This window comes from Lynx rufus, unplaced genomic scaffold (assembly GCF_022079265.1).
Source record: "Lynx rufus isolate CCGP_SWC_20201006 ecotype Redwood Valley unplaced genomic scaffold, mLynRuf1.p SCAF_25, whole genome shotgun sequence".
In the NCBI taxonomy this organism is placed as follows: domain Eukaryota; kingdom Metazoa; phylum Chordata; class Mammalia; order Carnivora; family Felidae; genus Lynx; species Lynx rufus.
Window position 1 is genome coordinate 6,132,219 of NW_025814840.1, and position 27,975 is coordinate 6,160,193.

A 27,975-nucleotide genomic window follows, 5' to 3' on the forward strand; every position below is an offset into this window, starting at 1 on the left:
CCTAGGGCGATGAGTGGGGAACCCCACCAGCAGCCACTCCCTCGGCCAAAACCTCTTCATCTTCGTGTTGGATGAAAACCATTTTGCGACTGAAGTGACAGAAAGAAGACTGAATACCCTCAGGATCATCCTTGGTACCCAGGTCCAGGAGCTCGTTGAAGGAGAGCCTCAGCACTGGGCTAATCTCCACAGGGCACCAGTTTTCTTCGGCAACGTCTGTAACTGTCCTACAGTTCTCAGTTATCGTCTCCATCTCCCTGTGCACCCCTTTCTCGCACAATCTGGGCAACGGATGCACTGGCCGCTTCCTCTCTGAGTCACTTTGCTCCCCATCCCCTAGAGGTTAGCGTAGCACGGTCACTTTAAGGAATGCATTTTGTTTGATAGGAACTAACACAGTAAGTGAGGGCTTTACCCAGCTGACGGCCACAGCTGTCACAGCTGCCGGTATCCTGAAACCCCATCCACCAACAAGATGTCTGCTCTTCCTTCTGTGCTACATAATGGAAAAATTGTAGGATTTGTGCTGGAAAATACAGGGGATCCAGCCACGAACAACACAGGGAATGGATACATCATCATCCCAGTGCCTGAGCATGGTTTCTTACGTCACCGCCATAACTGAAACATTAGACGTTCAACAAGTTTTCCAGAATATTCCCTTATAAATTTCAAAGGTCCACAGTATCCATTTCAGGGCTAGACTATTTTCACCTTCCTAATGCCCCCCCCCATTCTGTCCTTGAATCAAACATGTTAAGAATTTTAAGAAAAAAAATTTTTCCTTAAGTCATGTTTTCTTTGTTGAAAGGGCTCATGGTAAGCCCAGTGCAATGAATGAAATTATATTCACAGCAGGATGTATCATCACAGAATTTTAGTACATTGGAAACAAAGAGAACATCTTACAAGATTCCAGAGAGAATATATTCCAATGACGGTCTCTTCATAAGCAATTTCTAGCAAAGTGTCTGACACCATAAGAAATGATTCTAATATAAATGAATTCCTCACTAACTTCATTCCACACAGCGCCGGGTCAAAAATACCTCAATATAGGTCTTCTATCTCAACTCTATGACTAAGCCATTCTCTTCTGGTTAAGAATGTGGAACACATTTTTCACAGAAGACGAGGGGCATAAATTGTAGTTAGACTCCCAAGAGAGAGCCCGCAAATATCTCCTTAACATCTATATAACTAAAGCATTATGTATTGAAAACTAGAGGGGAAAAATTACTGCCATTGCTACAATGCTAGTTATTAAATTGGAATATATACGTGTGTGTGTGTATGTGAGTGTGTGTGTATGTGTGTGTATGTATTAATATCTTCACTTTGAATGCTGGTGTGAAAGGCAAAGCCAATTTAATATAACTACCTACAACTATGTCGAAGTAGAAAATAGGTGTTTTCTTTCTTACCATATAATGTGTAAAAAGGACTTGTCCAGTTTTTCCCTGTCCCTGACCCTTACTCACCCCATCCATTCCCGACCTTCTTAGAAGTAGGGGTGCAGGGGCGCCTGGGTGGCTCAGTCAGTTCAGCGGCTGACTTCAGCTCAGGCCATGATCTCAGAGTTCGTGGGTTCGAGCCCCGCATGGGGCTCTGTGCTGACAGCTCGGAGCCTGGAGCCTGCTTCGGATTCTGTCTCCCTCTCTCTTTGCCCCTCCCCCACTCCCACTCTGTCTCTCACTGAAAAATAAACATTTTTTTAGAAATTAAAAAAAAGTAGGGGGTCATATTGGTATGACACTCAAACATGAGAGGAGCCTCAGAGAAGGGCTTCCTTAGGTGCGGTTCCCCACAAACAGACCCCGAGACAAGGATTCCTGCGTAAGGAATGTATTAAAGAAGTGCTCCCCAGGAAACAAGTTGAGCGATGTGTCATTTCAGGCCAACTTACAGACTGCGGCAAGGGAATTTTGGAGGAAAAATTCTCTTTCAGGCAAAGGAACCAGGCTGTTTCGCTTTCACACCTGTCAGTCACTGGCAAGGTTTGCCCTGGGGTGATGGAAACTCCCAGGCCTTTCCACCTCTCTGCTGATGCCTGAAAAGCAGCCAGCAGTCGGAGGGAAGTCCTTCAGAGACCAGCAGACAGGCCTTTGGAAGCAAAAGAGGATGTAAAGGGGGTAAGACGCGTGCAAAGATCGTTCAAGGAAACCAAGAAGATGGGGGTAGACCTCAGACAGCATGGCTCGCCAGTTGTAAAGATACCCCAGGGCACGACTTGGCCATTTCAAAGACCTGGGAATGTAAGGTGTTTTTCTGGTTTTGTCTTTCTCTAGCCTATCTCAAAAGTTAGGTACCCTGCCTAAGCACTTGGGGACACTGTCCTTACCAAATAATCCCTGCTTCTGGGGGCTCCTTGGCGGCTCAGTCAGTCAAGCGACCAACTCTCAATTTCGGCTCAGGTCACGATCTCACGGTTCATGAGTTCAAGCCTCTCATCAGGATCTGAGCTGACAGCAGGAACCTGCTTGGGATTCTCTCTCTCTCTCTCTCTCTCTCTCTCTCTCTCTCTCTGCCCCTTGCCTGCTCTCTCTCTCTCTCTCAAAATAAGTGAATAAATTTAAAGAACACCGAAAAACCTAAAAACCATCCCTGCTTGTGATGCACGCCCGTGTTCCGATTGCACACACTTGTGCCGTGAAGCCCCGTCCAGGAGGGATCGCTGCACCTCGGGGCTCGGTCTCCATTGCAGCCATCCGTGCCCATTGCTGCTGGGCTTGGCGGGTGGACTATACCACCCACGCCCCACTGCCCGGGCCCCCCATTCTGGACCTCAGCAACACAAGAAAGAGAAGAAATGGTGAACGAAGGAACTATTCTAAAGGCTGTAGACACAGAACCCCGTCTACTCCCTCCAACTACCCGACGACGTGGGCACAACTGTCGCACTTGCCTTACAGGGGTGGAACACGAGACCGAGAACTTAAGGGACTTGCTCACGACGCACAACGAGAAAGTAGCCAAGCCTCAACCCAAGCTGAGCCAGGCAGAGCAGGGGGCGCTTGCAACCAAGTCCAAGTGCAATATCACCTCTCTTCATCTCCGGGACAGGAACTCCGGGATGTTTTGTTGTTTTTTTTTTAACGTTTATTTATTTTTGAGACAGAGAGAGACAGCATGAACAGGGGAGGGGCAGAGAGAGAGGGAGACACAGAATCTGAAACAGGCTCCAGGCTCTGAGCCGTCAGCACAGAGCCCAATGCGGGACTCGAACCCATGGACCGTGAGATCATGACCTGAGCCAAAGTCGGACGCTTAACCAACTGAGCCACCCAGACGCCCCTGGGATGTTTTTCAAAAGAAGAAATGAGTCTGTCTGTCTCTCTCTCTCTCTCTCTCTCTGCCCCTCCCCTGCTCTCTCTCTCAAAATAAATAAGAGATTAAGAGTAATGTGCCCATGTTCATAAAACCCACAAAGGACATAGTGAGAACATGACTTCGGGACCCCAAAACGCACACCCTTCCCATGATATTTCCCACGAATGCAAAGCTGCTGGTCCCCAGCCAACCCAGGGCGGGGGTGGGAGGGGTTGTCGGGAGGAGCAGTTCACTCTACACCTCCCAGGACTCGCACAAGGACCTGCCAGAGAACCAAAGCATTGAAAGTTAAGAGAGAAAAAGCCCCCACGAAGAACAGAGTGTCCCTCTGTCCCTCCCTGCCTGTGAGCCTTCCAGAAAGAGTAGCGCAAAACTCAGCCCGAGTTCGGTGTCCAGCAGGAGGGCACTGGGATCAAAGTCCCTGGGTGACGGTGCCACGCGGCCCTGAGCGAGGGTGGGCTCGGCAGTGTGAGGGGAGGAGAAAGCTCTGTACAAAGAGGGAAACAGCACACAGAGCAGATCAAAGGTGGTGAGCAGTGGCAGAGGACCCAGATCCATCTTGTGCCACCAACTCAGACACCACGGCCCTAATGAGCAGGAACAAAGGCTCAGGTTACAGCATGCAGGGTCTCCTGCCACACAGGTCCGGCCCTCGGAAAGTCCGAACCGGGGTGGGCGGCCGGCACCTTGCAGCAGGACGGGGAAGACGCCCTACAGGAACCAGAGGCAGAGGGTCTAGAAGAGGGTACAGGGGGCGGCGCAGAACCCAGTCCTGAGGGAAGGAGGCTGAAGAAAGGCTCGTGCACAACTGACGTTAGGGGACAGACAGTCCTCTGCGAGGAGTGCCCTGCTCACCACAGGATGCTTGCCAGCATCCCCAGCATCTGCCCTCCCCCGGCTACGACAACCGAAGTGGCTCCAGACGTCGCCAAACGTCCTCTTGGGGGGCAAAGCCCCTTCCACTTAAGTACCACGTGGGTTAGTGGATTGATAGAGACCCAGCATCTGCGGAGAACTGGCCACGTGTGGACACTGTCCTAAGTGCTTCATGAGCACAATCTTGTGTGATTCTCCTAGCACAGATATGAGACGGACACTATTACCACCCTGGTTTTACAGGTGGGGGGGGGGGGGCTCAAGGCACAGAGATGTCAAGCAGCTTGCCTTAAGTAACACAGCAAGTAACTGGCAGATCTGAGGTTCCAACTGGGAGGTCTCCCTCCAGAGAGGATGCCTTTGACCAGTAGACTGTGCTGCCTCCCGTTTCGAAGATGAGACAGAGGTAACCCAGAGGCACAAACCACGATGCATCCGACTCCTGGTTTCGGCTCAGGTCACGATCGCATGGCACGTGAGTTCGAGACCTGGGTCAGGCTCTACACCGACAGCACGGATCCTGCTTGGGATTCTCTCTCTCTCTCTCTCTCTCTCTCTCTCTCTCTCTCTGCCCCTCCCTTTTTTTAAAGTGCTCTTCTCAGTGTCTGAGCACAGGCTGTCTTCAGTTCATGAACAAGTGCAAAGGGTTAATTTCTGCAGCTTCAGGAAGGAAACACTAGGGGATAAGAGGGGCAGAGAATCTGGACACAGAGCCCTGACCTGAGAAGTCCCCATCTGGCCTGCCCTCCTTGTTCCTCTTTCCTTTTCCCTCCACTCTCTCTCCAGACATTGTGCCTCGAGCTTGTTTACCTTTCAAAGGATCATCTACTACACTTATTGACTAAAACGATGTGTTGCCTACTTCTAATTCCTACATAACAATATCACACACATACCCCCTGCAGAAGTAGGTAACATAAATACAGGCACAAACACATCACAAAAGCCCCCCACCTCTGACAAAAAGGGTAAAAACAATACGTCCAAACTTCTCCAGGTCCTTTTAACCTGCCGACAGCCCTTCATTGCTTTTTCTCTGAATCAGCTGCTTTTAATAAAATGAAAACTCCGGGATCTACTTTACATGTGAACTTCTCTGGTATGTTTCAAGTCCCTGATTTACAAAACTGGGGTGTGTACAAATCTTGTCGGGAAGATGTGTAAATCTGTAAAGGGCTCAGGCAGACAGCGAGGTAATTTGCTTTGACTCAGAATGCAGTTCCTCGAGTACCGCACTGCTCCAATACAGGAGTTTGTCTAAAAGCAGCAGAGCCAGGCTCCCACCAAAGAATTCCCTCGAAGTTGCACGGAAATTGCAGTTAACTATAAGGTTTCCCTCAGTGAATAAGGCAGAAATAAGACTGGGGCTATTAATTTTAAATGAAATTGCTTATTTTACTCTTGAAGGCACCTAAGGAAACAGAGAATCACAATACGCTCCGGCTGTGCCCGAGTAAATAAAGCCCCCAGCTTGAACCTGGGGAGGTGTGCGTTACCAGCACTTAGGGATTTGATTACAAACACACAGAGAGCCAAATCATTTGATCAAACACTTTGGAAGCCGATACAGGAAAAAGAAACTATCAGAAACCAGAAACCTGCCTTTACGTCTACAACAACTGTGATTTCCGAGAACAATTCAGAAACATCTGGACACCAGCCGTCAACACGGGCAATGGGAGAGCGCAGAGATAGGTATGAGGAGCTCTGGGTCTGGGCTGTGCCCCTTACTGGTGACACTACCCCGGATCACGGACTCTCTGCGGCTCTCGCTCACTCCCTGTGTAAGGAAGCGTGCTAACCAGTAGCTTCCCATCTAGGTCAGGATACACATACATGGACAAATATCCCCAGCTTTTCCAAGTTCACGTTACTCCACTTTTACCCCAGACCTACCTTAGTGCCTGATCGTGCTCACGGGAAGAAATCCAAAGAGACTTTTCACTTTCATGAAAGAAAGGCAAAAAGCAAAAACAGCCATCAACACTTGTTTTGCAAAAGACGCGGCCCCCACCCAGCTCCTTCCCCTGAACGGGCAGCCAGTCTCCAGACCTTCCACGGCATCTGCGAGCACGTGTACTTCATCTCGATTTATTCTGTGCATCCGTTAGCAAGATGTGTCCTCAGGCATCAGAAAAGCCTACCAGAGATGATTTTTTGGGTCTGGCAATGCTCAAGATTTTTTCTTTTTCTTTGAAATGTTTTTAACGTTTATTTATTTTTGAGACAGAGAGAGACAGAGCATGAACAGGGGAGGGTCAGAGAGAGAGGGAGACACAGAACCTGAAACGGGCTCAGAGCCCGACGCGGGGCTTGAACTCACGGACCGCGAGATCATGGCCTGAGCCGAAGCCGGACGCTCAACCGACTGAGCCACCCAGGCGCCCCTCAAGATTTTTTCTAAGAAAATAAGGATACTAAATGAAATAAGTCAGAGAGAGACAAACACCGTATGATGTCACTTACACACGGAATCTAAAAACCAAAAAACAGAACCCCAACAATGAACAACAACAATAAAAAAAGCAGAAACGAACTCCCAAATACAGGGGACAAAGGAGTGGTTGCCACAGGGGAGGAAGGCGGGGGGATGGGCAAAACAGATGAAAGGGGTTAAGAGGTACAAACTCCCAATTATAAAACAAACAAGTCACAGAGATGAAAAGTATAGCACGGGGAGCACAGTCATATTTAATAATGTAAAACACCCTCCATATAAGTCAACAGGGATTGCCTCTTGTGCCTTATGCCATTTAGCCTACGAAGGGTCTCCTAGCAACGCTCTGGTTTTGGACTGGGGGAGAAGCCAGTTCTCTGCACCCCTCCCACGTGCCAGGCACTGACCTGGGACCCCACCTCAACAGAGGTGAGCTTACACGGAGCCCTCTGCAAAGACAAAACCCAGGAGCCGCACATAATTTCACATAATGACGTGTCACGGAGAAAGCAAGGTAAGGGAGTCGACCAGAGAGAGTGACGGGGAGAGAGTGACCAGTCTGTTCAGGCGAGGCGTCCACCAGGGGTGGCCACGAGAGGCAGGCGGACGCAGCGAGAGAAATAACGATGAACAGAACCAAAGAGTTACGTGGAGAACCACAAGAGCGTTAGACCTGAAGGAATCCCGACCTGCAGGTGCTGCGAAAGAGACAAATCCTTCCGGACACACGTGGGCAGAGAAGGCCACCTGGTAAAAGTAAAAGGCAGAGAAGACGTGCCACACACAGGGCCACCCGGCCTGCAGCAGAACACAAGCAGAGACAGCTCCTGGGCTCCCCTGCTCCTTGTTCTGGGCCCCGGGACCAACCGCTTTCAACGCAGTGTCTGTGGGGCCTCTGACACGTTCCCTTCTACATCCCCAGCTTGTCTTTCCGGCAGTTCTCAAACCTTAGGGCACGTCGGAACCACCCAGAGGGGTTGTTACGATACAGACTGCTGGGACCTCACTCATGGTTTCCAGTCCAATGAGTTGGGATCAGAGACAAGAATGTGCATTTCTGACAAGTTCCTGAGGAACCAGGAGGCCCCAGTGCAGGAAGCCACTGTGGCCCCCGGATCGAGCACGTTCTGCCCGCCACTCTGATTCTGCAAAGAAACAAAACGCAGACAAGCAGTATCAACCTGCTTGATGAATTATGGGGTGTTTTTTGGAAAGCCTGTCCCACCGGACACATTTTTAAGAAACTGCTCTAAATCCCTTGCGCCTGAGTCCCCGTTACGTGTCCCTCTGATATTTTGAATACGTAGCTGCCTTGAAACCACACGTTTGTCAACACTGGTCCCGCCCCCCCCCCCCCCCAAACCAAGCCATCTTCACTGTGACTTGTTTGAATTCAAACAACCAAATGTGGCCGGTGGAATTTAAGACTTCCAACCGCTCGCGTAAGCAAAACTTGACCACGAACACGCGAACCGGTTTCTCATCTCTGAAATCCCTTCTGTCGATCCCCATCGAATCCTCCAAGTAAGATTATTCTTTATTCTCTCAGACTGAAACTTCATTCCCGGTGCGTGCCCCGTAAGAAGCCACCTCCTTTCACTGCCGAATAAGATCTGGCAAACTGCCCAGCTGGCTCGTAACCCAGAAGCCTTTGCACCAGGCAGGGCTTCTGGGCATCAGAGCAGAGGCCCCAGTGGTACAAGAACCCACCAGAATTCTTCCTTTTCAAAGGATTCTAAAGAGAGTTTTTATTGCCACCCCCCACCCTCTTCATGAAATCACCATGGCGGGCACATCTAGAGAAGTGTAATCTCTGTCTCTTTCTCAATTCTTGTAAAGCTTACTTCCTCTTCTATACCTCTCGTGTACGTACTCTTGTGTATTCTTTGACCGCATAATCCAAACACCTCCTCTGTCTTTGTCTCTCTCATTTCGAAACAGCTCCCTGATCAATTCTCTATTCACCTCGGGGGTGGTTATCTTTAAGTCCCTCGTGCTCTCTTACTTTTTGACAGAATGTGCATGGGAAGCCAAAATGGGAAGTGGGAGGGTAACTTCAAGGAGAGATCTTCGTGCTAAAGAAAAGGGGAGATACAGGTGGGTAGGCTTGTGAGTCGGGAAGGGGGAGACAGGAACAAGCCACACAGTCTGCTTACCATTGTACTGCCAGATAAGTAACTCCTAGCACTGTGGCCAAATGCATAGACCTCGGACCACGAGGCATTGCGTGGTCGTGGGCAAATTACTCAACTTCTCTGAGTGGGTTTCACTTTTATTGCCTCTCACAAGGAGCAAATACTCTCTGTCTTTCAGAACTATTATGAAGACATTTTAAAAACACACATTAATCCCCCCACCCCCTAAGCAGAATGCCCAAACACAGGAAGTATCCCATAAACAGCACCCCGCTACTATTAATGCTGTTACTTTCAATCAGGTCATTACCACACGAACATTCTGGGTCTGGGCACAAAATTAAATTCTTCAGTTTCTGTTTCTGTTACTCCAAAAACAACAATAGTCCACTTGATCTTTTCCGACACTAGAGAGATTCAGTGTTTAATGTTAATCACAAATGCGCTGGGTCGAATACAATCTTAACATTCTAAACTTCACTCTAAACCATCAACCGACGTCACCCAGTCTTTCAAGCGAATTGGTATCATTGGCAAAATAAGACGCCTGTCTGCATGAAATGTACGTAAATGCAAACTCATGAAGACAGAAAGCAGATCAGTGATTGCCTGGGGCAGGGGGCAGCGCAGAGACTGAGGGCGAGAGGGGCCCCAGGTAATTTGGGGGTAAGAGAAATATTCTAAAACTGGACTGTGGTCATAGTTGCATAACCCCACACGTTTACTAAAACTCATGGTACTTGCTACTCATGCTACATGGTGCATGCACAGTGGGTGAGCTTTATGGTATGTAAATGATCCCTCAATAAAGCTGCTAACAATACTCCATCTTTTGGTACCCCACAACCCATTTCAAAATAAACAACTATTTCTCTTTTTACTCTAAAGCTTTTCCATTATCAGCTCCTCACCATGACTGTCAAGAATCCGTCCGAGACCACGAACGCAGTCCCCTCCACGGGCTAACAGGGCTGTTATCACGGCTTTCACTCACAACCACGTCGTTTTTGGAAAGACAATCTTGAGACGCAGTATCAAAGTCATTAGCAGGAAGCATTTATAGGCTAAGAGTATGTTGTGCCTCTGAGAACTCCGCAGCCTGGACAGCAAATATTCACGCTCGAAATGAATGGTTTTCAAATAGAAATCCACTCTCAGTGCTTCTCTGCAGACGTTTCAGGAAATGGAAAAGGCACTTTGCTGTAGATACTTCTGATGGATTGAAACCAAATCGTGAAAGGAGCGGTTCTTTAAAAATGCACAGCACTTCCCAGCAGCAATGCCAGGGTCTAGGCGGTCCTATGTGTTCAAACGAAATGTTGGGAACAGTATTACTACGATTTCACATGCATGCGTCTTTTGCAGAGGGGCCTTCAAACATTCATCCTGTCCTTAAAGCACAGACGGCTTTTCCTTCAGCTATTATTACAACCGTGTTCACTATGATTTCTTAACATAATTTAAATGCATAGCACTCCGTTCAAACTGGACCAATCCCTTCTTGACTTCTCCATAGGCCTGTGGCTGCTCACTGAATGAAATAAATTGCATGATTATGGAACTGCAAGCTTGCTTATGTTTGCCCTTCCTGCCCACAGTTAGCCCACACAGAAGTCATGCCGGGTTCTCGCTGCCACTCAATCTCCCTCTGACTCACACTTTGCAAAGCCAAGCTGGGTCGCGTTGGGCTCTGTTCTAGGGCCTCGTCATTACCGAAACTCTCTCTACCTCAACGGTCTTCGGTTTGGCTGGGAAATGCTTAGAGCCTTTTAATAACGGAATCTGGTTTAGTAAACTTGACAAAAGACCGTGTTTCATGCTATCGTGGACCCCTGCTACGTTTGGGGTGCCGAGGACCTCACAAACACGATCTCCAGTCACGTTGCATGTTATAATTCTCATTTACGGTAACACCACAGACCTAGCGAGTGGTAAAGTAGCAAGCGAATCAGAACTAAGGCTCTTACCCAGCTTCTGTGATGTATCCCGAGCCCATCTGCTTGCGTGTCCCTTAAGGGCACTGCTGAACCGCAGGACTCTGGATTCTCAGGGCAATCTCATGAATGCACACTGATTCTGTCTAGAGCGCAGAAGCCAGGATGGATGGAGTCTGACGGCCGATCAGGTTTACAGGGTCGTCACGTAACAGCTGTTGGATCTGGGTCATGTCCCTTCACACCTCGCGTCCTTAATTCTCCCTTTTGTAAAATGAAGATGATCTGGGCTCCTTTATTCACTCAGCGATCATGAGGCATAAATGAGATCACATGTGTGTTCATCTTTCCAGCCAATGAACGGAAGTTGCTATCACACCTCATTTTTACAAGCTACAAGACACACAGCTGCCTGGCACATAAGCCAATTTATGTTCCGAGCGAATTTACTTAGACTTTACTACAGAATTTATTCACAGAAGCATATGATCAGATGAGATGAAAAAGTTTTTTCCAGGATTGGGTGTTATGGGGTTCCATCCTGAAAAGCTAAGGGACGATAACGCCAAACAAAACCGGCCTTTAAATTTTCTGCTTTCGTTGGGCTACTGTGGAGGTACAAACCTGATAACACGGTATTTTATCCTGAGTTTGATGGGTTCCACCATCTCATAATATGTGAATTTTTGGATAGTCAAAATTAGCAAGCTATTATCATAAGCGTGACAGGATTTTGTTAGTGAGAGTTCTGGCTATGCCTGCAAAAGGAATTAAGAATTTGAAGAGACTCTCTTGAGACTATTTTCATTAATTCTAGGCTTGCGTTTCTCAGCAATCAACCCATTTGCTTTTCAAGGTTAGCCAACGTAGGAGGTTTTGTGTCGCCGAACTTAGGATGAGGCACTTATTTCATTTGGAAGATGAGTACACTTCCTTGGAAAGACAATCAAGAATTACAGATTATTCAAACTAGAAGGGACTTTTCAAGACTATCTAATTCCAGCTTTTCAGGTAAAAAACTAAAATGCCTTCAGAGGCCAGGCAGATAGATAATACAAGCAAGGGGGTGTGAGGTTGAAAGAGACAGGAGGCAGTGACGGGGCCGATACGGATTGTGGAGCAGAGGGAAAGTCCACCAAGGTGTGCCGAGGCCCCCAAATCCCAAGTCTGTAAAACCTCTCCTAGCCCAACCCAAGCATGTCTCCAAGCCCTGCTCAACCCAGTTGCGGAAGTTTCCCATTTTCCAAATTTTAAAAAAAGTTGAGGGGAACTTGGGTGGCTTGGTTGGTTAAGCACCTGACTCTTGGTTTCAGCTCAGGTCATGTTCTCGTGGTTCGTGAGATCGAGCGCCACGTGGGGCTCCGCACTGACGGTGCAAAGCCTGCTTGGGATTCTCTCCCTCTCTCTCCCTCTCTCTTTGCCCATCCCCCACCCCATAAGTTCGTTCTCTCTCTCTCTCTCTTCTCTCTCTCAAAATAAATAAATTTAAAAAAATAATAATAAACTTAAAAGTTAAAGTGTGCGAAGACTAGAGAGATAAAAGAGGCTTCACTTCATCCTTTCTTTGACACAGAATTATCAACTACCTGCTGTGTGCCAGGCCTGTTGAAGGCTCCCCGGATACAACATGGAGCAAAACAGACACTGGGTTCATTTTCATGGAACTTACCATCTTCTGGGGGAAGCAGATGTCCACCAAATGATGACCCACATACAGAAACGCAAACTCTGATGGACATGAAGTCCAGTAAGTACACAGGACTACAAATCAGACACTGGAAACTTGACCCCAGTCCAGGTATGCTGGGCCCAATCCATGCTGCAAGAGTCTCTGAAAAGAGCAATGTCTTTTTTAGCACGTATTTTAAAACCAGAGAGTTTTCGGTGTTAAATAATTCAGGGGAGAGAGAGGGGTGCATCTGTTACAGCCCTACACCAGAGTAGTTGCTTAATATTCGGTAAATGACAAACAAACAAACTCCAATCCACAGAGCGTTGATTAATTACCAGGAAAAAGAATCAGAAAGTACTTGATAAACTTTCTACTACTATTCGATTATATTAAGATGCTAATATTTAGGAGAAAACAAAGACACAAATCATCAGTAAAATGAGGGAACATTTCTTTGAAATGGGAGTTTGGTTCACTAAGGGCAAAGGCCACTGAAATCTTTCAGCCAAAAAGACCCAAAATACACAGGTACAAGATGGGGAAACCTTTCTACGTATGATAGAGCAAAAATGCCCTAGGCGTGAGTTGTATTTAAAACAGTTTAAACATAGCAGAAACACAGCTTTATTGTTAGAAGAACTTCCATGATACTGAGATGTGCTAAGCTCTGAAAGAGAACGCCCCTGCAGCCGCCATGGGTATATGGGTACATGGCATATGGAAGACACAGGTATATAAAAAAATTATTGCAAAGCTGTATGAGAGGAACAAAACTGTGAAAGGGAATAGGAAACAGAACTTGTGCTAAAAACACGAGCAGTTGGGACAATCAGCTAAACCATGGGGCGCGTACAGAACGTGCATGGGCTCAGATCACACAGATCTGCATTTGAGTGCTTCAGCCCAACGTTTTGTTTTGGGCAAGTTGTTGAACTTCCTTGTGCCTCATTTTCTCCATTGGAAGAAGTGGGATGATAGCAGTACCTGCGATGTGAGATTCCTTTTGTGTTTTTTTTAAGCTTATTTATCCTTAGAGAGAGAGAGAGAGAGAGAGAGAGAGAGCAGGGGAGGGGCAGAGAGAGGGAGACAGAGAATTCCAAGCAGGCTCCACGCCATCAGCACGGAGCCCAACGCGGAGCTCGATCTCAAGAACCGCGGGATCATGACCTGAACTCAAATCAAGAGTCGGACACCTAACCCGCTGAGCCACCCAAGAGCTCCATACTTTACGAGATTCCTTTAGGAGAAAGTAAACAAGAGAGCAAATGTGGCAGAGAGCAAGACAAATATGGTCAGTAATCACCATCATCATCACCAACGACCAGTAAAGATGAAGCTGAAAAATAACCATTACTGCCTCTGCTTTATGAAAGATGTCTGTGAAGATGAGAGAAACTGTTCTCTGTGTCCAGACAAAAGATTAAAAAAAAAAAAAAAGGAGAAAAGATGGAAGAAAAAACAAGGGAGCCTAACTTGAGCAAGAAAAGTTTTCCCCATCACGACGATAAAGCAATGACCTGAACCACGAACAGCAGTTGGAAATATAGTAACGGGGTCAAGAAGGAGCGGGGAACTTGCCATAGATGATGTGAAAACTCACCAGCAAGGGTTCACCTAGATATGATTTAATAAGCTCCAAGGTCATCTGGCAGAGGATGCCGCTCTTGCCAAGATAAATAAATGGCGTCCTTGGGTTACGTTCCATTTATCACCCTGACAGTAACACTTGGGAATCCAGAAGGTGGAGCCCTGCTCTGGGATGACCAATGATGGAGAGGGTGCAGGACCTCAGTGATGGCACCAAAGGAGACGACAAGCCACAGAAGGGAAGCAGTCACCTGAGAAAGGCAGCCGACTCTCTCAGGTGGGATGGACAACGTTTTGTTTTGTACTTTCAGGCGAAGGTTCCAGCGATGTGTTCTACCTGAGTCACCTCTCTGCACATCTTGAGGTGGTATCTTCGCCAAGATATTTCAGTGTTACTTCTTTCAACCTCTTCATTTCTGAGGGTGCGTGAGGACAGCTTGGATAGCTTAAAATAATCATGATTATATTATAGGCAGAATAGAACTTGTGATGGAAATAGGGTACTCTTCAAATATCAGAATTTTCCGAAATAACTTCTTTAGAATTTTTTTAATGGTTATTTATTTCTGAGAGAGGGAGAGAAAAACGGAAGCAGGGGAGGGGCAAGCAGAGAGGGGGACAGAGGATCTGAAGCAGGCTCTGCACTGACAGCAGAGAGCCAGATGTGGGGCTCGAACTCACGAACCGCCAGATCGTGATCTGAGCCAAAATCTGATGCTTAACTGACTGAGCCACCCAGGCGCCCCCCGAAATAACCTGTTATAATTATTCATAACCATGTAAACAAATTCTCCAACACACATATATAATGCTTCCAAGTGTCTAAACTCTTTATTTCTGGAAGTTTTTTCGATAGTTATTATTTCAAAAGCCAACTCTTTCAGCAGTTACCTATCAGCGGGGGGGGGGGGGGGGTGTGGGGGAATGAACATCTTAATGTGTCAAGCAATGCAATGAAAAAGCAAAGTCTGGATGACCGTGAAGTAAGCAAGGGGGTAGGAAGAAGTTAATAAAAGACGCTCCGTTCACAGCGGGCTGGTTCTTTTATTTGCCATTCCTTTTCGTGAGGATCGTTTCAAAGTAATATCCATTTAGCCATTCAGTGCTAGATGAACAAGGAAAGGTTTCTTCCCCCACAAGGGAATCTAGGTCTCCATACTAAGTCATGCTAAAACATCTGGAAGGCAGAGCCAGACAGATTCTAATTTTTCATGTCATCTTTCCCTTTTATGATGAACGGGACGTCTAGAGGGAAATTCTGAAAAATCAGAAAAACAAAACCAAAACAAAGATGACTATTTCCTGATCGAGGCTGCCACTATTTTTGTAAAAAGTCTCCACTTCCTTTTCCACGACTTTCTAAAGCTTTTCGGATCTATAACAGGAAACGTTGTTCATATGCCTGTGTGACAGACTTGTGGGCTATGTTTTTAGGACGGTGAGTATTCGGTGAGTACCTAGAAACTTCGAGCCACTCTTTCCTTCTGTAGTTTTCCACACGCTCTTTGGGGCGGGGGGGGCGGGGGTGGAGAGAGATGATCTTCTAACAATTCAGAACCGCAGAAGTTGTCTTAAGTAAACTGCATTCACTCAAAATAAAGAGGGATTCGCTGAATGGATCTTCCAGCCAAAAAAAAAAAACCACACAACTACTTTTACTGAGTGTCTGTGAGCTCATTCTTCTAAGCTGTGCTCTCCTCAGACAGCTCCTGAATAAGAGGGCAATTGCCTACGATGAAGACCATAATGCTTCTGTGCTTTGACGGTGCAGGCCGCAGACACTCCGGGGTGTATTGCACCGTCTCTTTTCTCGTCTCTGTCCTCCCACGGACATAATGGGCTGCCACCGCAGGCCAAGCAAAATGGTACCTGTCACATTCAGATGTTTAATATTCCTCTGTAAAGGCTGTGGTGACACCCTGTCGAGCCAGCACAAGAGTAATACGGGGCCATCTTGTCTGCCTCGCCGTAATATAAAACGTGCTACTCGGTCACCAGTGATTTGGGCGCGCTGTGTCTCACGAAGACGGAGGCTTCCACGGAGGTGGAGTTGCGCAGGCTCGTACGGCCGGATTGCCAGCCACCTCCCGAGGCAGGAGGACGGTCAGGCCGCCTTCCAGCCCGTCAGCGGCGGCAATTCCAGGATCCCATTCTTCTTCCTTGTCCTGACAACCCTTTTTTCTCTCCTCTCAGTCCAGACTTGGAAGCACAAAACCATAATTTATTGATAGAGTTGGACCATTAAGATGATATACAGTATACCCAGAAAGGAGACGCTTTCCCCCGCACGTTATCTCGTTATTCCTTGGCCCAGATCTGGTGGAAGCGTGATATTGCCATAAAGCCACGGCGTCAGAAAACAGCAAAATTATTTTGCTTAACTAAGGTGTATTTGTCATCGCTGACGTTTGAATACCATTAATCAAATTAAATTGACTGGCTGATACCGTAATTATTTCACGTTCCAAGAAATAGAGTGTTATTTATTCCTCAAGAGCAGGCATCACCTAGCAGTGACAGACTAAGGCTGATCGGTAGACACCAACTTTTGACACATGTTAATAACTTGAGGTATTTACTTATGCTTTGGCAGGGTCAAAGTCACTACCGCTGTGCGTAGAAGTCAACGAACTTGCACAGGTCTTAGAGCCGTTTTCGTGAAACCTAATTAGCATTTATGATCTTTAGAGCAGCAAAGGTAATTATTACTAATTTATTGTATTTTTTTTTTTTTAACATTTATTTATTTTTGAGACAGAGAGAAACAGAGCATGAACGGGCAAGGGTCAGAGAGAGGGAGACACACAATCTGAAACAGGCTCCAGGCTCTGAGCTGTCAGCACAGAGCCCGATGTGGGGCTCGAACCCACAGACCACGAGATCATGACCTGAGCCGAAGTCGGACGCTCAACCGACTGAGACACCCAGGCGCCCCTTTATTGTATTTTTGATGCTGGCGCAATGAATATATACTGACACTAAATCGTCACTGTTTTGTTTTGTTTTGTTTTTCTATGCTAACACCCATCCTTTCAGATCTTGGAACAGAAGAACACTAACACGTCTTTTCCCAGCATCCTACCACGAACTCTGCCCACCATTCCGCTTCAAACCGCTAAACCGAGTTTAAGCAACTTTATTGCTGCTTAATTCCTTCTTTGCCTTCGCATTTAGGCCCCATAACCAAAAGCATGACTGGAAGCTGGGTTCATAAGGAAAGTGTTTACTTTCCTTATGATCAACTTCCCTGCGTAATTAATGCCCCCAAACCCCTGGACAGCCTCATGTCATGACATCCACTGTGCATTTACGTGCTATCCGTCGGCTGAATATATTTTCATATTTGAGAACAAAGGGGGGAGAGGGACAAGAGAGCTTGCTGACTGCCATTCTAGGATTATTTTTACCAAAAACTGCTTGCAATTATATTAGCTATTTCATCGCTTATACAAAGTGCTGCGTTGGCTGGCCCTCACCTGAGATGATTAGATTGCAAACATAAATAGGTTCCTATCAGAGACAATGAGGAACATCTCGAGAGTTTTTACCAACAACGGAAGGGGACAGGAGGCGCAAAGAGACACAAAGGGCTAGGAATAGGGCCCGTAGCGAGGTCGTGACCACGGGGTGTGAGAATTCCCATTCCCCCCCCCTCCCCTCCGCCTGGAGTGCCCCGAGGGACGCAGAAGATTCTCGAATTTCAGGTGTCACCTCAGACCTCTAGGCCGGCCGGCGACAGGGCCCAGATCTGTCCACTCAAACCAAACCGTCTGGAAAGGGGACTCAGAGCTTGACGTGTTCTCTCTGCTTTCTCTGAAGCCTCTTTGGAAAGTACTCCTCAGCCTGAGCACAGGCTGTTTGCCTTAAAAGGATAAAATATCTGTAGGGAAAAAAAAAAAAAAACACTGTAGCTGGCTGCAGAGACATCACATACCAGAAGGAGAGGCTACCAGCCCCGGTGCTACTCCTCCGGGGGTTCATCGGGCGTCTGCCCCTCAGGCACTTAACACTTCATACTAGTATCTGGAACCCAAGGAAACAGTGTTACTGGTTAACGAGGCAGCAGGCCTCAGTGGGTGGAAAAACACACTTGTGATGACGGCCGATCCTCCTGTGTGTTGCATTTGAGCAGCGGCCAAGACCCGGGGTTGCCGGGAAAGAGGAAACGCACTTACCTTTCGAATGCAGCTCCTGCCAGGTTAGTGCGCCCGGGGTCCGGCAGGTAACCCCAAGAGGGCCCCGTCAGACCAACAGGTGCACACGCTGGCACTGCCCGGCTTCACAGCAAGCGGGCATCCGGTTGGTTCCGATGGGCCAAGGAAAGTGCTTTTGCAAAGAACGGGGATTCAAGCAGCCTGTAACGACCGAGCATGAACGGGCGACAGAAAAGGCTCTCGACACGGGCTGCAGATCAGAGTCCTCCCAGGAGCCAAAATAATACGCCTAGTCCCCCTGTCCACCCCAGAGCAATTGAATCAGGATCTCTGGAGGCCGCAGCCCAGGAGAGATATTGTTAAAGTTCCCGAGGTGATTCTAACACTCAGCTAAGGCCGGGAACCAACGAGCCAGGTAAAGTCAGGATTACCTGAGTGGGAGAATAAACCTACGACACTAAATAACGTATACCTATAATTTGCCTCCCCCTGCCAAAAAAAAAAAAAAAAAAAACAAACTCTTCCACTGTTTTTGTAAGTCCCGAGTGTTTCAAGGTTTTTACCAGTAGAAACGGTCAACTCTTCAAGTGGGAAGTTTACCCTGGTTCTTCACGTTGGAGCTGCCTGGGGAAATCTTTCCTGGTGGGGGCTTCCGGTCCCACGCATTATTCCTTTAATTGGTTGGGGGTAGAACCTAGGCACTGGATTTTTTTATAGAGTTCCCCAGATGATTCTAATATGCAGCTTGGGAACCACTGTCCTCTTATTTTTTCCACTTCTTCTCAAGTATTTCTGCCTCCTATGTAATTACTGGTCAACAGATACTCCCCCTGAGAACAGCCTAGATGCTATTCAGTGGGGTTTGGGCACAAGCGTCTAAACCCCACATCCCTTTGGGAAGCAGAAAAGCCCTTGGCTAGGGAAGCCCTTGGCTAGGGAAGTCAGCGCTGGAGTTCGAATTCAAGGTCTGCCTTTAACAAAGTGTGTGACCTTGGGCAAGTCACTTCTCTGAGCTTCGGTGTCCTGCACCTCGGGGCTGTGAAATGGGGATACTTTGGAGTCTCCCTCAGAGGGTCATTCGAGGATAAAAGAGACAGTCCATGGAAGACACAGGGACACAGAGTAAGTGCTGGATAAATGTGAGCCGTCACGACGAAGGCAGGCAGTGCCGTGCGGACCTCTTATTTCAGAAACCGTGGTTCACCAACTTGCTCTCCTCATCCTCTCCTCTCCGCTGCGAGCTTCAAGTGCTCCTTGCTATCAGACTAAGGGATGCTTCCAAGAGGCAACACAAGGCACTCAAAATAAGCATTGGTCTAAAGGGAAACATCTTAATGGTTTTCCACCCAAATCCCAGGATGGCTCCCGCTCACAGAGAAGGCAAGGAAGCCTTCGATGTGCTACCGTCCAGGCGCCTCGTCCCCATGGCGGTCATCCTCCACAAAGCACCGTCTTCTTGGTAAATGCTGTTCCAGTCACCGGCCATCGCCCACAAAACCCATCACTCCTTGCCAGCATGTGCAAATATGGTGCTCCTTTAATGATGCTCCTCGGGTTCCGCCCTTTCCTTTCCATCCTGATCTTGCCTTGCGCTTGAGCATTTCCCCAAATTCCCATTTTGTCCACCACCTTCCTCACCACCCCCCACTCCACACACACCTCTTCTTCCCACTGTGCTCTCCTCGTCTTTTTCTCATTAATAGCTCTGATTATAAAATCCATTCAGAGACAAGACCCTTTGGAGAGGATACAATTAGTCCCAACTTTTGCCAAAAGTCTGTTTTGTGTGGCCACCGTTTTTGCGCCATTGTTTACGCTGGCATGTCAGTTCTGGGGGGGAGAACGTTCCTCCACTCTTACAGACAATCCTAGTCGGAGAGTTCAAACAGGCTGCACGTATCGAACTCGCCAGAAAATGAACTTGAAGGAGAAGCCGAGGAGCGCGGCCATGCTGGAAGATGGCGACAGGAGAGGAGAACCGGTGTCAGAAGGCTGGGTGGGACGAAGGACGGGGGCCTGTCGGGGAAGGGGGGGCGAACGGCGGTGGCCCAACAATTCAGACCGGGATTCAAAACGCCACCGAGGTGACTGCATAAAGGTGCGACGCGTACCGGTAGAGGCTGCGTTGGCCGCGTGCTTGTCTGTCACACTGCCTTGCGCTCTCCGAGCGTGGAAGGTTCCAGTCGGAGGGTCTGAGTGCCGGCAACAGGCCCAGCGCCCCAGATGGGCAGCGGTACCTATGGCAGAGACGGCAGAAAGGGGAGCAGCCTGGTGTTCAGATCCGATTGCTAGGAGACCATGGAGCCCCCTCCACTGCTAAGCAGGCCAGGGAAAATGTGTCCCTGTGCCCGGGGAAAATGTGTCCCAACAGCAACAGACACGTCGTGTGTCCAGCTCTTCAGGGAAAGGCTAAGTAGCAGGAAGGCGGAAACGGGGCCCAGGGGAGCAAGGAGGCCGGCCGTTTCTGTTCTCAGACAGGGCCTGTCCGTTCCTTCGTTAGAATCCCCAGCTTAGGGGCACGCAACTTGACCGTGTTTCAAAACAGCCTCACGGGGGTTTAGGAACCTGGTCTCACCCATTTGCAAAAAGCTTCCCACCGCTTTGCTGCGACTGCACAGCCCGTCACATCGAATTCACGACCCACCTGCAGCCGGACGGTCCAGCAGACCTGCCTGAAGTTGGAGTTCAGCCCCTCCACGAAAACCAGAAAGGTGAGTTTCGGAAACCAACTTCAGGCCGGGTTGTCACCGCGGGCCCCCGTCCACCGCCATACGGAAGGGATCTGCGCTGCGGAGTCCGGGGCACGACTTGAGATGACCGTCCATGGGAACGGTCCGAAGTGACAGGAGAGGGGAAGCTGGTTTCTCTTGGACGGGGTTCCGTCTCTTTGCGGGTCTGAACCAGCCGCTGCTCTGCTCCCTCCAAGTCCCGCCTCTCTGGGACAGTCACAGCTATTGTCAGGACAACGGGGGTCCAGGAGGCATGGAGCCCAGGGGGCTTTCGGGGACTCAGAACCTTACTGGCGGGGACCACTCGGTCCTTGCTGGGCGGAGGGCGCACGCGTGCACGTCGCTGCCAGAACATTCTAAAAACAAGCAGAAACGCCCTCTCGCCTACTTTACAAAACAGAAACTCAAGTTCTCCTTCTGTGGGGCCTAGACTTGCTTTTCCGCAGTTCCCACTAAGGTATTCTGGTACCGCCCCTTGTCGCTGTCACGGCCCCATGTGTCTTGTCCGCCGGATGGTCCTTTCCATTCCCACCGTGCCCCTCTCATCCCCTGACCACTCGCCTAAGTCGGGCGGCCCTTCAAATACCCACTTTAAACACCTCGCCTCCACGACTTTCCCATACCATGAAATGAAATGACCGCAATTCTCCTTTGCCAACTGTTTCAGGTACTTCCTCTGTGGTTTAACGTGCTCTATACTTTCTAGAATACCTACTGGACGCAGGCCTACATCTCTCTCACCCCTAACGCCCAAGGTAAGCTGCGCATAGCAGACAGCCCATAAAAGTAGCAAACTGGGGACACCTGGGTGGCTCAGTCGGTTACGCGTCCGACTTCGGCTCAGGTCATGATCTCACAGTTCATGAGTTCAAGCCCCGTGTGGGGCTCTGTGCTGACAGCTCAGAGCCTGGAGCCTGCTTCGGATTCTTTGTCTCCCTCTCTCTCTCTGCTCCTCCCCCACTCATGCTCTATCTCTCTCTTCTTCAGAAATAAATAAAAACATTAAAAAAAAAAAATACCGAACTGAGCAGGACACATCGGCATTTAATTGCTACCTCTGAATAAATCTACGTTTTAATATTATCCCATCTAACATTATACCAAAATTCTAGAATTGTCTCCACTTTCCTACAAAATTTTACATACAGTCTTTCGGAAGATACTATTTCTCTTGAGACGTACTAGTGCCCAGGTTGGAAAGATCATATAAGAGCTCATTAAAAATTAATGCCTCCCTGGGGCACCTGGGTGGCTCAGTCGGTTGAACGTCCGACTTCGGCTCAGGTCATGATCTCGCGGTCTGTGAGTTCGAGCCCCGCGTCCGGCTCTGTGCTGACAGCTCGGAGCCCGGAACCTGCTTTGGATTCTGTGTCTCCCTCTCTCTCTGCCCCTCCCCTGCTCATTCTCTGTCTCTCTCTGCCTCTCAAAAATAAACATTTAAAAACTTAAAAAAAAAAAAGCAACGCCTCCCTAAAAATAAGAAAATATGTTTCTTTTCGTCCTCCGTTCTTCCAAACTATTTCACAACCCAAGAGTGAAATGTTATAAAACACATCATCACTCTCTGAAATTCAGCTGCCTCTGGGGTGAAAGGCACCAGCTGAACAAAAATCCAGAGACACTAACAAGTTTTTACAGGAACATAAGTCTGTGCAGCCCGACTGAGAGAACGCAGAAGACTGAGACAGCAGAATGGAAGGGATTTGAAGGTATTTTCAGTAGGTAAAGGGTCGGGCTCCAAATACTAGTCAATGTCCCAGACGATTAGAGAGTCAGTTTTCAGGAATGGAAGATCATGAAATAAAATTACTTTAAAAGTCCAAAAGAACCATCCTATGTATATAACCAACAGACTATCTTATCTCATAAAATGCGGTGTGGTTTTTTTTCTTTCATCTTCAAGGGGTTATTTGCTCGATTTATTTCAAAACGTATAGCCTCAGAGTTCTACGTTCTCGTAGCTGTGGAACATAGTGCCAACTTTGCAACGGTTCTTTGCTTCACGTTGGTAACACAGAGAGGGCTTAAGGGCTATTTCTACGCTGGTGTGAAAGAGAGAAATGAGAACACCCCCGTGCCCCCAACACACACACACACACACACACACACACACACACACAGACACACACACAGGTTCAGCAGGAGCTCCCTGGCTCTGACCCAGCCTTCCCTCCAATTCCCAGCTTTCAGGGAAAATTCCAAACCGAAAATGTTAAAATGAATTAAGTTAATAGTTTACATTTCACACTATTTCAACACTGTTTTTTAAGTGATCAAAAATCACTCAAAAAGGAAAAGGGAAGGTTTTTTTAAAAAATTATAATCCTCAGAGCTGGGCAGTTACCTACATCTGATGAAAAGAGAACAGAACGCTCCCATGAACGTGAATCCGAAATCCATTTTAGGCTGAGATGGTTTCCTTTCAACTCGAACTCACAATCCTCTGTGTGTGAGTTGAAGAAAGGTAACGACATTTAAGTTGCACCGGAAGTGAAACACAAACACTTGTTGCCAGTAAGTCTGCATGATCAAATTATTCACCGGCAGAGAAATGGAAATTCACGCAAGTCTTCGTGAGGTTGCCAAGTTTTCCTGATCCTTTGTGGAGCTGTCTTGCACCCTCACCCAGATGGCAAAGGTATAATCATTTTGCATACAATATAACTTCTCTTTCAAGAAAGGTACACTATGCCACTTCAGCCAATTTTATTCTAGTTTTCTTTATGTAAGTGTGAAAAAAGAACAGATGTTTTTCCAAAATTATTTAAGCTTGGAAGACATTCCATCGTGTTCTTCAATAGAATCCCTCAGAAATCACCAAAACCATCATGGTGATACCGTAACAGCTGATTTCTTCAAAGCACAAGTTATTAAATAAATATCAGAACGCACAGTGCTGCCCGACAGATACAACGTTTGTTGTAACAGAATGGGGTGACTTATTTGCCACCACACTAATTTCATTTTCCACCAGGGATTTGCAAAAAAAAAAAAAAAAAAAAAAAGCTGGCTGTTCTACATGTGAAACACTGAGAGGCTTCTACAACTTGCCACATTCTACAGCTCATTCCCCACTGCCTGGATTCCTCCAGCTCTTCTCTGATCGAATGTTTCACTGGAGTTATCAGCCGGCTTGATCATGCTCCATTATAAAACCCATTAAAATGGTCTTTTTTACAAAAGTGGAGTTTTCTTCGTGTTACTCCAAAGTCCTGCAGATACTAAAATGAGAGCCTATGCAGTGCTTAAAAATGCAGAGAGCTGTCTTTGAGTTATTTTTTCATTATGCAAAACTTGGCCCAGGAGAGATGGCCGTGTACCTCGTTAGCTAAAACAGGCGAGCATGTCAGGACTGCAAATCAATTTACTGGAAGAAGTTGAAGTAGATGTGAATCGCTCAGGTTTCCGAGGCAGATCTAAGTCTACTGATCAGGGCCATTTGGTGAGGTCAGAATCTCAGCAGTGTTTACCCTCATCGTTTCTTCCCCACACTCTCCGAGAATGCAAACTCCCTCTGAAGCTAAACCTGCGGGAGGAACAGCAAAACCTCTATGGGAACCAACAGATGATGGTACAACTCTAAGTTTTCAGAAGTATCATCAGTACATGCCCGATGGCTCCCCTAAACCCGATAAATACAAAGGGAGACAATCCCGCGTTTACCCCTTCTCCTTATATTAATTCCTTGTGTTTGTGAAGCGAAGGGTTCCAAGAAAGCTTGCATTATTATGTAACACGTGTCAAACAGCCAGTGTGATGTAGTTAGAAATACAGTAGCAAAATCTTTCATTTTACCGATTATGGCATTATCTATCCACTAAAAACACCATCCGTTTGGGTATTCTCCCTCGCTGTGTGTTAATCTCACGGTCCTGCCACCATGCCCTCCCTAAGGTGTATAACAAGTTGTGTTCAATTTTCCTACCCAAGTTATGAAGCCCACTGACATCAGAACACAGTTCTCCCAACGCAAGAGCCCTACCAGAGCGGTTGCATCAGAAGCCAGGAGTAAGGCAAACACTGTGTTCACAGTGTCGATAAAGGTAAGTGTAGTTCTCACACTGGACCCTGGACACACGCAGCCCTCCCAGCAGACCGAGGCACCTCACAGGCAACATCATGCAAATTCCTTAAGGAAAACAAGCAACGATCTCCCTCGCGTGTTATGAAAAAAAAATTTTTTTTTTTTAAATCAACAGACTAGGCTTCCATTTGCGGGCTGTCAATGCCATCCAGTTCAGGAGATGAAACCCAAACAAACAAAAATCTTCCCTTTTATATGCGCATTTGCTTATTTTTGACACTTTGGCGATGACAGCACATCAGGTTGGAGGGGTGCGGGCGATTGTCGCCAGCAGGTAGAGAAATCCGGGAGAGCCGCCGGAGCAGAGAAAGTAAGGGTGACAACAGACGCATTTCATTTCGAGTCCGATGAGCCTGCATTTAAGATTTTCCGGCCGGGCAGGTTCAGGTTCGCCGGGGTGTTTGGGAGACGGGGCTTTTCATTCGTCTTCTCACGCTCGCTCGCTCGCTCGCTCACACTCACGCACACGCACACACACACACACACACACACACCTGGGGCGCGTTCCAACTGTGCACCCCGGCTGGCATACACGAACGTGCGTGTCTATCTTGCAAAAATAGCCCGACATCTGACAAAGACAGCAAGGCGGCGGGGGCGCAGCGAGCGCGGCTCGGAGGAGCGTGCAGGGCGCGCGCGGAGCGCCCGCCACAACGGCTGCAACGCCTCGGAGCCCGAGCACAGACATGGCACGCGCGGGGCGGGGGCCCACACCCAAGACCGAGACCCGCGGCTCCCCTGCTTACTGTGGGCTCTTGGGGTAGAAGGGCAGGGTCACGTGGCTGAGGTCCTGCAGGTCGAAGGCGGTGGGCTCGGCGGAGATCGCCTGGCGCTTGGTGCGCGGCTCGCCCTGCAGCGTGCCGGCGCTCTGCTTCTGCGCCTGCTGGGTGGCCGGCCGGATCACCGAGCGGTACTTGTCCAGCTCGTTCTGCAGCTTCTGGATCAGTTCGTCCTTCTGGTCCAACTCCAGCTCCAGCTCGTCGATGAGCGCATCCCGCTGCCTCAGCTCCTCGATCTTCTCCTGGAGCGCGTACTGCAAATCCCGCAGGGTGCCCATGCTCCGCCGGGCCGCCGGGCCGCCTTCCTGCCGCTGCCGCGCGCCCGGGGGCTCGCTCCCCGCTCCGGTCAACTTTCCCCAAAGTCGCCGCCGCCTCCCGAGTGCAGACGCTTCCTACTCGAGCCCAGAGCCAGCCAGCCCTGGCTTCTGAGCATGCCCAGTCCGCCGCTCCGCCGCCGACTTTCCGTGCGGATCCCCACTTGTCGGGGCGCCGGGGAGGCTGAGCGCGGGGGCCGCGAGGCGGCGGGTCCGCGCCGGGACTGAGCCGGGAGCCGCGGCGGGCGCAGGGCCGGAGGCGGGGCGCAGCGGGCGGGCGCGCCACTTCGGGGTGGGGGCACGCGGGGGAGGACACCCGCCCCCCGCCCCCGCCACCCGGCGCCCCGGCCTCGGGGCCGCGGGGCTGCGCTCCCGGCCGCGTCCCCGGGCAGGGCGGGCTCGGCCGCCGGAGCGCCCCGGGGTCCGGAGGTTCCTGGCCGCCGGCCTCCCCGCCGGAGGCTCGCGAGCTGCGTGGCCGCGCGGTGGCCTCACTCACGCCACCCTGCCCGCGGGGAGCGCCTCGCACAGGTGGCTGGCGCTGGACCACAAACTTGCCTCCCGGAGGAGAGGAGCGGCGGCGGGAGGGCGCCCCGGCGGCGCGCAGGTGCCTTTGGGGAAGGGGCGAGGGGGGCGGGGCTTCTGGTGCGTGGCGCCCGGCGGGGGCGGCTCTCTCCGGCCCCTGCCGATTGCCCCCCCCCCACGCCCGCCCCCTCCGGACTCACACTCGTGAACTCTCCCCGTCAGGTCTGGGCCCTGGAAGGCCGCTCGGCTCTCCCCGCCCCACCCCAGCCCGAGCTAGTGTCTGCGGAAGACTTTACGGAGGGCCTGGCTTCTGCCATTTGCTATTTCGGGGTGGGGGGCCGGGAAGGGGGCGGCGGGAAGCATCATCGCCGAGCTCCAAAAAGTCCATCGGGAAATGGAACTAAGATCTTCAAAAAGATTCCATCTCTGGCGACCAAGCTGTTAGAACTGTATCCTTACACTTGAATGGCAAGACGCAAACTGTGGGGAGGGATCATGACAAGAGGGGGGGCCCAGATGGGCTGCAGAACCGAAAGCCACACCGCCCCCCCTCTCCCCGTCCACTCAGCTCTGCCCACTCAGTAGTTCCTGAAATGACAATTAAGTGAGCTCTCTCTGTGGGAGGGGAACGCGCCCATCACCTGAACACATGTTTAGAATCTACCAATATTTACTCACCGCTTACCTAAATTCCTAATATTTATCTAAATCTTCATCGACTCACCCAACTTCAGAGCATCTTTTATTGCAGTCCTGATTGCTATTCTTGGGCGCTCGGTGTCACAAACCAATGCTCTATTGGGCCATTCCCTCGCAGTCAAACAAAGCTGATAGAAAACACATTAAAATCGAATTGCAATCCAGAACTATTCACTGCAATCTAAACGTAGCCAAGAGTGAATATATCGGTCTCAAAAAAATTTTTCGCTCTTACTTTTGAATACACAACTTTTTCTAAGCAAAGAGGAAAAAAAAAAAAAAAACACTAGCCAATGGCACATGAACAAACTTTTTGATTCAACGTGTATTTGTTTGTCATCAGAGGTATACATGACAAAGGATATATATCCTAAACATGCTTCACTAAGATCATGATCTAATGCTCTTAGCATTAGGTGATAGAAGACACTTAAATGTTCTGCTTTCCAACGGGGAAATGCATTTACTTCGGAATGTGACACACAAGGTGGATAATTCCCGAAACATTTTCATTCCTAGTGAACAGAACATAAGTAATTTACAAATACTGACAGCAGTGAAATAGTTCTAATTGTTGTTTTAATTAAAACTAAATCGAGTAGAGGCACTGTGACTTTGTATAGGACTCTATTCTAAAAGAGAGCGTATGTGACAATTTCCTTGTCCCAGGCAAAAGGCCAAATTCTTATTTTTATTTAACCTATGCAAATTCTTTAATCCCAT

General features: G+C 48.8%; 1 protein-coding gene across 1 annotated transcript in view; it reads right to left on the bottom strand.

Moving 5' to 3' along the window:
* PRKG1 (protein kinase cGMP-dependent 1) overlaps positions 1 to 26,222 on the bottom strand; it is a 1,154,193-nt gene extending 1,127,971 nt beyond the window's left edge. The window contains exon 1 of the mRNA XM_047088578.1: positions 25,685 to 26,222. Coding sequence (XP_046944534.1) covers positions 25,685 to 25,995 — 311 coding nt within the window. The 5' untranslated portion in view covers positions 25,996 to 26,222. The remainder of the gene's footprint in view (positions 1 to 25,684) is intronic.
* Positions 26,223 to 27,975: the final 1,753 nt, after the last annotated feature.